This window comes from Chiloscyllium punctatum, chromosome 30 (assembly GCF_047496795.1).
Source record: "Chiloscyllium punctatum isolate Juve2018m chromosome 30, sChiPun1.3, whole genome shotgun sequence".
Classification (NCBI taxonomy): domain Eukaryota; kingdom Metazoa; phylum Chordata; class Chondrichthyes; order Orectolobiformes; family Hemiscylliidae; genus Chiloscyllium; species Chiloscyllium punctatum.
In genome coordinates this window covers 5,721,467-5,731,238 of record NC_092768.1, presented here as the reverse complement: position 1 = coordinate 5,731,238, position 9,772 = coordinate 5,721,467, and the positions used below count along the sequence as shown (strand labels likewise).

At 56.8% G+C, this 9,772-nt stretch overlaps 1 protein-coding gene across 4 annotated transcripts in view; it reads right to left on the bottom strand.

Moving 5' to 3' along the window:
* LOC140455146 (PHD finger protein 1-like) overlaps nt 1-9,772 on the bottom strand; it is a 78,128-nt gene that overhangs the window by 42,988 nt on the left and 25,368 nt on the right. For all 4 annotated transcript variants that reach the window (XM_072549828.1, XM_072549826.1, XM_072549825.1 and 1 more), the window contains 3 exons: nt 4,798-4,893; nt 1,552-1,649; nt 170-318 (listed from right to left, as the gene is read on the bottom strand). In XM_072549828.1, the coding sequence (XP_072405929.1) occupies nt 170-318; nt 1,552-1,649; nt 4,798-4,893 (343 nt within the window). The remainder of the gene's footprint in view (nt 1-169; nt 319-1,551; nt 1,650-4,797; nt 4,894-9,772) is intronic.

Here is a 9,772-nt window from a genome sequence, read left to right as displayed (position 1 = left end):
AGCTGGTAGCCATCCCGGAGAGTAACCGTGAAGAGGGACCCAACACTGGCACCGTACAGGAACCGGGGAGCCAGGGAAGGTGCCGGGGTGGGGGGCCAGTGACCTTTGTATCGGAGAGTGGCAATGTGACCCTGATCAGAGGACAGGAGGATGAAGGTGAAACACTTACTCTCCGGGGCCTCCGCAGTAACAGTAACATTGCTGCTGGTTGGCAAGGTGCTGGGAGTCCCACTCGAGGGTCCGGAGTTGGTAAGGAAGCACTCGCTTCATGGCCTGCATTGCTTTGGCATAAGGCCCCTTCTTTAAGGCACCTCCTTTCTGACAGGAACATCGAGTACACGTTAAGCGCTTTCAAACAACTCCCAGTATGTCACAGGATTACCCCAGACCGTGCGCGCGCTCAACTTCCCAATCCGACAAGCCCGTTGGATGCTACCACCTCCCTGCTATCATGTGGATATCTAAAGACATTGCCGCCTGACCCTTCGAGTGTGCGTGCATGTGTCTGCATGCACATCTGTGTGCGATTGTGTCTGCCTGTGCCCAAGTGCACCCATATCTGCAAGTGCCTGCGTGCGCCTGCGAGTGTATCTGTGTGTGTATACAAGTGTGCCTGTATCGTGTGCATTTGTGTATACAAGTGTGCCTGTATCGGTGTGTGTGTGTGTGTGTGTGTGTGTGTGTATACAAGTGTGCCTGTATCTGTGTGTGTGTATACAAGTGTGCCTGTATCTGTGTGTGTGTATACAAGTGTGCCTGTATCGGTGTGTGTGTGTGTATACAAGTGTGCCTGTAGTGGTATGCGTGTACGTGAGTGCCTGCATCCCTGTGTGTGCACTTGTATCTCAGTGTATACATGTTTGCCTATATCTGTGTGCTCGCTTGTATCTGTGTGTGTACATGAGTGCCAGTATCACTGCGCAAGCACCTGTACCTGTGTGTGCGTGTGTGTGTTTGTATCTGTGTGCATATGTGAGAGCCCGTAACACTGGGGGCACGCCTGTTTCTCTGTGCGCATATGCAAGCACCCGTATCATTGTGTGCGCGTCCGTATCTCGGGGTATGTGTGTGTTTATATTTGTGTGTGTATGCATGTGCCTGCATCTGTGCGCATGCCTGTATCTCCGTGCGCACGTTTGCCTGTACGTGTGTGCACGCCCGTATCACTGTGCCTGTATCACTGTGCATGCACGTGGATCTCGGTGTGTATGCACGTGCTGGTATCTGTGCCCATAACACTGTGTGTGCGTGCCTGTATCTCGGTGTATTTGTATCTGTGTGCTACAGTATATCTGTGTGCACACATGTGCCTGTTTCTGTGCGCACGCCTGTATTTGTGCATGCGCCCATATCCCGGTGTGTACGCGAGTGCCTGTATCGCTGCATACTCACCTGTGTGTATCAGTATATATTTTGGGCAGGAAATGGCCATTGCAATGTATAAAGCCCCATCCCCACCCCCACCCCCACCCCCACCCCACCGTCCTGTTCCTGACAATATCCCAGACCCTGTCCGGTGTTACCGAAACCTCGGAGCGGTGCTGCTCTTACCTTGGTGGCTACGGCAAAGATACAAGAGCGGCAAATCCAAGCGGGCAGGATTTGCTCATCAGGCTCAATCTTGGGGGCGTGGCACTCCTGATGATACCCTGCCAGGACAGAGAGATGGTGGTTCACATTGTGTTGAGTTTCTGCCACCCCTGTTTGTGGGAGCTCACCGTGCGGCCATGCTCCTCACGTGGAATCGGCCACTCAAACCAGAGAAACACTCCCCTGGCGGTGACGCGCCGTGAAGGGTGCTACATAAATGCAAGGCTCTTTCCTTTTTAGGGTGGGATGCTCTTTGGAGGGTCAGTGTGGACTCAATGGGTTGAATGGCCTGCTTCCACACTGTAGGGATTTTAAAAAAGCAGAGTTTGTCCACTTTAAAAGGGATTCCCCCATCCCACCAACCCTCCTCCCCTCCTGCCATTCCCACCCCACCCCACCCCTCCCCTCCCCTCCCCCCATTCCCACCCCACCCCACCCCTCCCCTCCCCTCCCCCATTCCACCCCACCCCACCCCTCCCCTCCCCTCCCCCATTCCACCACACCCCACCCCTCCCCTCCCCCCCCATTCCACCCCTCCCCTCCCCCCCCCATTCCACCCCTCCCCTCCCCCCCCATTCCACCCCACCCCACCCCTCCCCTCCCCCCCCACCCCACCCCACCCCTCCCACCCCACCCCTCCCCCCCCATTCCACCCCACCCCACCCCTCCCCTCCCCCCCACCCCACCCCTCCCACCCCACCCCTCCCCCCCCCCCCCACCCCACCCCTCCCACCCCACCCCTCCCCTCCCCCCCACCCCACCCCTCCCACCCCACCCCTCCCCTCCCCCCCCATTCCACCCCACCCCACCCCTCCCCCCCATTCCACCCCACCCCACCCCTCCCCCCCCATTCCACCCCACCCCACCCCTCCCCCCCATTCCACCCCACCCCACCCCTCCCCCCCCATTCCACCCCACCCCTCCCACCCCACCCCACCCCTCCCCCCCCATTCCACCCCTCCCACCCCACCCCTCCCCTCCCCCCCATTCCACCCCACCCCACCCCTCCCCCCCCCCATTCCACCCCACCCCACCCCTCCCCTCCCCCCCATTCCACCCCTCCCCTCCCCCCCCCATTCCACCCCTCCCCTCCCCCCCCCCATTCCACCCCTCCCCTCCCCCCCATTCCACCCCTCCCCTCCCCCCCCCCATTCCACCCCACCCCACCCCTCCCCTCCCCCCCCATTCCACCCCACCCCTCCCCCCCCATTCCACCCCACCCCTCCCCCCCCATTCCACCCCACCCCTCCCCTCCCCCCCCCATTCCACCCCACCCCTCCCCCCCCATTCCAACCCACCCCTCCCCCCCCATTCCACCCCACCCCACCCCACCCCTCCCCTCCCCCCCCCACCCCACCCCTCCCCCCCCATTCCACCCCTCCCCTCCCCCCCCATTCCACCCCACCCCACCCCTCCCCCCCCCCCCCATTCCACCCCTCCCCTCCCCCCCATTCCACCCCACCCCACCCCTCCCCCCCATTCCACCCCTCCCCTCCCCCCCCATTCCACCCCACCCCTCCCCCCCCATTCCACCCCACCCCACCCCTCCCCTCCCCCCCCATTCCACCCCTCCCCTCCCCCCCCATTCCACCCCTCCCCTCCCCCCCCATTCCACCCCTCCCCTCCCCCCCCATTCCACCCCACCCCTCCCCCCCCCATTCCACCCCTCCCCTCCCCCCCCCATTCCACCCCTCCCCTCCCCCCCCATTCCACCCCTCCCCTCCCCCCCCATTCCACCCCTCCCCTCCCCCCCCATTCCACCCCACCCCACCCCTCCCCTCCCCCCCATTCCACCCCACCCCACCCCTCCCCCCCCCATTCCACCCCTCCCCACCCCTCCCCCCCCCATTCCACCCCTCCCCTCCCCCCCCATTCCACCCACCCCACCCCTCCCCTCCCCCCCATTCCACCCCACCCCACCCCTCCCCCCCCCATTCCACCCCTCCCCACCCCTCCCCCCCCCATTCCACCCCTCCCCTCCCCCCCAATTCCACCCCACCCCATTCCACCCCTCCCCTCCCCCCCATTCCACCCCTCCCCACCCCTCCCCCCCCCATTCCACCCCTCCCCTCCCCCCCCATTCCACCCCTCCCCACCCCTCCCCCCCCCCATTCCACCCCTCCCCTCCCCCCCATTCCACCCCACCCCATTCCACCCCTCCCCTCCCCCCCCATTCCACCCCACCCCACCCCTCCCCTCCCCCCCCCATTCCACCCCACCCCTCCCCTCCCCCCCCATTCCACCCCACCCCTCCCCTCCCCCCCCATTCCACCCCACCCCTCCCCTCCCCCCCCATTCCACCCCACCCCACCCCTCCCCCCCCATTCCACCCCACCCCTCCCCTCCCCCCCCATTCCACCCCACCCCTCCCCTCCCCCCCCATTCCACCCACCCCACCCCTCCCCTCCCCCCCCCATTCCACCCCACCCCACCCCTCCCCTCCCCCCCCCCATTCCACCCCTCCCCTCCCCCCCATTCCACCCCACCCCACCCCCCCATTCCACCCCACCCCACCCCTCCCCTCCCATTCCACCCCACCCCTCCCCTCCCCCCACATTCCACCCCACCCCACCCCTCCCCTCCCCCCCATTCCACCCCACCCCACCCTCCCCTCCCATTCCACCCCACCCCTCCCCTCCCCCCACATTCCACCCCACCCCACCCCTCCCCTCCCCCCCATTCCACCCCACCCCACCCCTCCCCTCCCCCCCATTCCACCCCACCCCACCCCTCCCCTCCCCCCATTCCACCCCACCCCACCCCTCCCCTCCCCCCCTATTCCACCCCACCCCCCCATTCCACCCCACCCCACGCCTCCCCTCCCCTCCCCCCCCATTCCACCCCATCCCACCCCTCCCCCCCATTCCCCCCTATCCCACCCCCCCTCCCACCATTCCCACCCCTCCCCTCCCCCCCATTCCCAGCCCTCCCCTCCCCCCCATTCCCACCCCCTCCCCTCATTTCCACCCCCTCCCCTCCCCCCATTCCCACCCCTCCCACCCCCCTCCATTCCCCCCCATCCCCTCCCCCATCTCCTCCCCTCATTCCCACCCATTCCTCCCATCCCCTCCCTCCATTCCCACCCATCCCCCATCCCCCCCCATCCTCCCCATTCCCACCCGTCCCCTCCACCCCATTCCCCCCCCTCCCACCCACCCCTATTCCCACCCCCCCCCCCCATCCCCACACCCCCCCCCATCCCCTCACCTTGCTTACACTTTGCACAGTTTACCACCTTGTTGCCTGGGCCGGTCGTGTCATCCTTACACAGGCAGCAGATGTGCTCAGTCCCAGGGATCGCAGCTGGAACCAAACAGACAGAGTGTCACACCACGAGGGCAAGCGAGTGCGCAGGCAAGCTGGTGCTGGCACTGGGCAGCGGCACCGGGTCACCGCACAGAAAGGCAAGCTCGGCGGGTATCGATCACACAGAGTAAAGATGGGTTAGTGAGCTGTCGGCACAGAGAGCTGGCTCAGAATAAGACATGGCAACCATAACAGACGGGTCAAAATAAGGGCAGGACCCAACATTAAAAATCCATGGGATTGTACAGTGAGGGGGTGTGTGTGCGCGCGCGCAAGAATGCATCAAACAGACTGCATTATACTGGGAACCGCATAGTGAGGGCGTGTGCGCATAACAGACTACATTATAACAGGGGTTGTATACGGTGTGTGTGTGCTCACGCGCGTGTAAAACAGACCACGTTAAAACAGAAATTGTACAGTGAGGGTTTGTTTGCATGTAAAATAGGCTGTGTTATAACAGGGATTGTATATACTGCGGTATGAACAGGCATTGTATAGAGAGGGTAGGGATGTGTGTACAACAGGCTGTGTTAAAATGGGCTGTATAGTGTGTTGTGTGTATATATATATACACACACACACACAGACCGCATTATTAGAGGAGTTGTTGCCCTGGCGACGTAATCTTTCCGCCAGGTGCGTAACCTCAACTACGACACGCAGCTCTTGTTCGTCGACCGTGACGGTTTGGAGGTCGCCCTCAAGGTGCTGCCTGTCTTTTACCAGCACCTGATCACTGTCTGGAACATGGTCGAATCGCGTCGCGCCTACCCTCCGGCTGGAGTAGCGGCTGTCGTCAGGGAGCCGTTGCTCAGGAATCCGCACCTCCGTACTCGCGGGTTCGAGTGGCTGTCGGAGGGGAGGGCCGTGGCGGTGAGGGTGACCCAGGTCAGGGACATGCTGAATGCTAGGGGCCTGGGCTGGGCTGGACAGGACATAGCTAGCAGGGCAGCGGTAGACGTCCGGTATGTGGCCACCGCCATCCGACGCCTTAAAACGGCGGTGCTCGGACCCGACGTAGTGCACCGGTTGGAGGACGCTCAGGTGTGCGGTGGGATCCCGTCCGCGCTCACCCCGGCCCGGACGGAATTTCACATTGGCCCCAAGGTCCCGTACTTCCCGCGGGAGCCTGTGCCCCACAACCTGAGCCGCCTCCGGAATTTTAATTTTGTTTCTTTCAGGGGGTAAAAAGGTGGGCCCTGTATCGACTGCTGCTGCACACCGTCCACCTCTTCTCCCTCACCCACCATCCGGACACGCCTTGGCGTGCCCATTTGCCACCGGGCGGTGGGGATCCCCAGTGGAGGGCTCTCTACGCGGGAGTCCTCCCCCTTTCTCTCGGGGATCTGGGGTGGAGGGTGCTGCACACAGCAGTCCCCTGCAACCACAGATTGCGGTGGTTCACCGACTCCCAGCCCAACTGCTTGTTCTGTGGCGCTGTGGAGTCCGTGGACCATGTATATATTGGGTGTGGGCGTTTGCACTCCCTTTTTGGTTTTCTTAAAAACCTCCTCCTCTGCTTTTGGTTGCACTTCAGTCCCACGCTCCTGATCTTCGGGCACCCGGTATGGAGGAGGGAGGGCAGGTCCGAGGACCTCCTCGTGGGTCTGGTCCTGGGCCTGGCCAAACTGGCCATCAACAGGTCGAGGCAGCAGGCCGTGGAGGGGGTCATTAGGGCCGACTGCCTGCCCCTCTTCCGGGGTTACGTTAGAGCCCGGGTGTCCTTGGAGAAGGAGCACGCGGTGTCCACCAACACCCTGGAGTCGTTCAGGGAGAGGTGGGCGCCGCAGGGAGTGGAGTGCATTATTTCCCCCTCCAACTCTATTTTGATTTAGTCCCTACCTTCCCCTTCACTGTTTTGATCACACAGCATTGCCCTTTTGGTTTGAAGGGCAGTGCTTGTCACTGACCACTCGGGTGTTTTTCCTATCTTCCTGGTGGTGGAAATTGAATAAAGATTCATGCACCTTGTGTCTCTCACTGAGTCTCACACCTGCACACACACACCATGGGTGCTGGGGAAAAAAATAAGCATTACCGCAGTTAGGCGGGAGTGTGGGGGTTATATATAAAAAAAGTTGTTGCTTTGTGAAGGGCACTGCTTGTCACTGGCCACCCGGGTGTTTAAAGAAATAAAAAAAAGGAGTTGTATAGTGTGTGTGTGTATACAGACCGCATTATAAGAGGAGTTGTATTGTGTGTGTGTGTGTGTGTAACAGACTATGTTATAATGGGAATTGTATAGTGCATTTAATAAGGTAGACTGCATTATGATAGGGATTATATAGTGAGGCAGAATGTGTATAGCAGATTGCACTATAACAGGGAGTGCATAGTGAGGATGCATGGGTGTATATAATACTGCATTATAACCAAGTGATATCATGAGAGCGTGATACTGCATTGTAATGGGGATTGTATAGTGAGGGTGTGTGTATAGTAGACAGCATTATAACAGAGTGATATAATGAGGGAGAGTGTGTATAGCAGACGGCATTATAACAGTGATATAATGAGGGAGTGTGTGTATAGCAGACTGCATTATAACAGTGATATAATGAGGGAGAGTGTGTATAACAGACTGCATTATAACAGTGATATAATGAGGGAGTGTGTGTATAGCAGACTGCATTATAACAGTGATATAAGGAGGGAGAGTGTGTATAGCAGACTGCATTATAACAGTGATATAAGGAGGGAGAGTGTGTATAGCAGACTGCATTATAACAGTGATATAATGAGGGAGAGTGTGTATAGCAGACTGCATTATAACAGTGATATAAGGAGGGAGAGTGTGTATAACAGACTGCATTATAACAGTGATATAATGAGGGAGTGTGTGTATAGCAGACTGCATTATAACAGTGATATAAGGAGGGAGAGTGTGTATAGCAGACTGCATTATAACAGTGATATAAGGAGGGAGAGTGTATATAGCAGACTGCATTATAACAGTGATATAAGGAGGGAGAGTGTGTATAGCAGACGGCATTATAACAGTGATATAAGGAGGGAGTGTGTGTATAGCAGACGGCATTATAACAGTGATATAAGGAGGGAGAGTGTGTATAGCAGACGGCATTATAACAGTGATATAATGAGGGAGAGTGTGAAAAGCAGACGGCATTATAACAGTGATATAAGGAGGGAGAGTGTGTATAGCAGACGGCATTATGACAGTGATATAATGAGGGAGAGAGTGTATAGCAGACTGCATTATAACAGTGATATAAGGAGGAGTGTGTGTATAGCAGACGGCATTATAACAGTGATATAATGAGGGAGTGTGTGTATAGCAGACGGCATTATAACAGTGATATAAGGAGGGAGTGTGTGTATAGCAGAGGGCATTATAACAGTGATATAAGGGGGGAGTGTGTGTATAGCAGACGGCATTATAACAGTGATATAATGAGGGAGAGTGTGTATAGCAGACGGCATTATAACAGTGATATAATGAGGGAGAGTGTGTATAGCAGACGGCATTATAACAGTGATATAATGAGGGAGAGTGTGTATAGCAGACGGCATTATAACAGTGATATAATGAGGGAGAGTGTGTATAGCAGACGGCATTATAACAGTGATATAATGAGGGAGAGTGTGTATAGCAGACTGCATTATAACAGTGATATAATGAGGGAGAGTGTGTATAGCAGACTGCATTATAACAGTGATATAATGAGGGAGTGTGTGTATAGCAGACGGCATTATAACAGTGATATAAGGGGGGGAGTGTGTGCATAGCAGACGGCATTATAACAGTGATATAAGGGGGGAGAGTGTGTATAGCAGACGGCATTATAACAGTGATATAAGGGGGGAGAGTGTGTATAGCAGACGGCATTATAACAGTGATATAAGGAGGGAGTGTGTGTACAGCAGACGGCATTATAACAGTGATATAAGGGGGGAGAGTGTGTATAGCAGACGGCATTATAACACTGATATAAGGGGGGAGTGTGTGTATAGCAGACGGCATTATAACAGTGATATAAGGGGGGAGAGTGTGTATAGCAGACGGCATTATAACAGTGATATAAGGAGGGAGTGTGTGTATAGCAGACGGCATTATAACAGTGATATAAGGAGGGGGAGTGTGTATAGCAGACTGCATTATAACAGTGATATAATGAGGGAGAGTGTGTGTACAGCAGACGGCATTATAACAGTGATATAAGGAGGGAGAGTGTGTATAGCAGACGGCATTATAACAGTGATATAATGAGGGAGAGTGTGTGTACAGCAGACGGCATTATAACAGTGATATAAGGAGGGAGAGTGTGTATAGCAGACGGCATTATAACAGTGATATAATGAGGGAGAGTGTGTATAGCAGACGGCATTATAACAGTGATATAAGGAGGGAGTGTGTGTACAGCAGACGGCATTATAACAGTGATATAAGGGGGGAGAGTGTGTATAGCAGACGGCATTATAACAGTGATATAAGGAGGGAGTGTGTGTACAGCAGACGGCATTATAACAGTGATATAAGGGGGGAGAGTGTGTATAGCAGACGGCATTATAACAGTGATATAAGGAGGGGGTGTGTGTATAGCAGACGGCATTATAACAGTGATATAAGGGGGGAGAGTGTGTATAGCAGACGGCATTATAACAGTGATATAAGGGGGGAGTGTGTGTATAGCAGACGGCATTATAACAGTGATATAAGGGGGGAGAGTGTGTATAGCAGACGGCATTATAACAGTGATATAAGGAGGGAGTGTGTGTATAGCAGACGGCATTATAACAGTGATATAAGGGGGGAGAGTGTGTATAGCAGACGGCATTATAACAGTGATATAAGGAGGGAGAGTGTGTATAGCAGACGGCATTATAACAGTGATATAAGGAGGGAGTGTGTGTA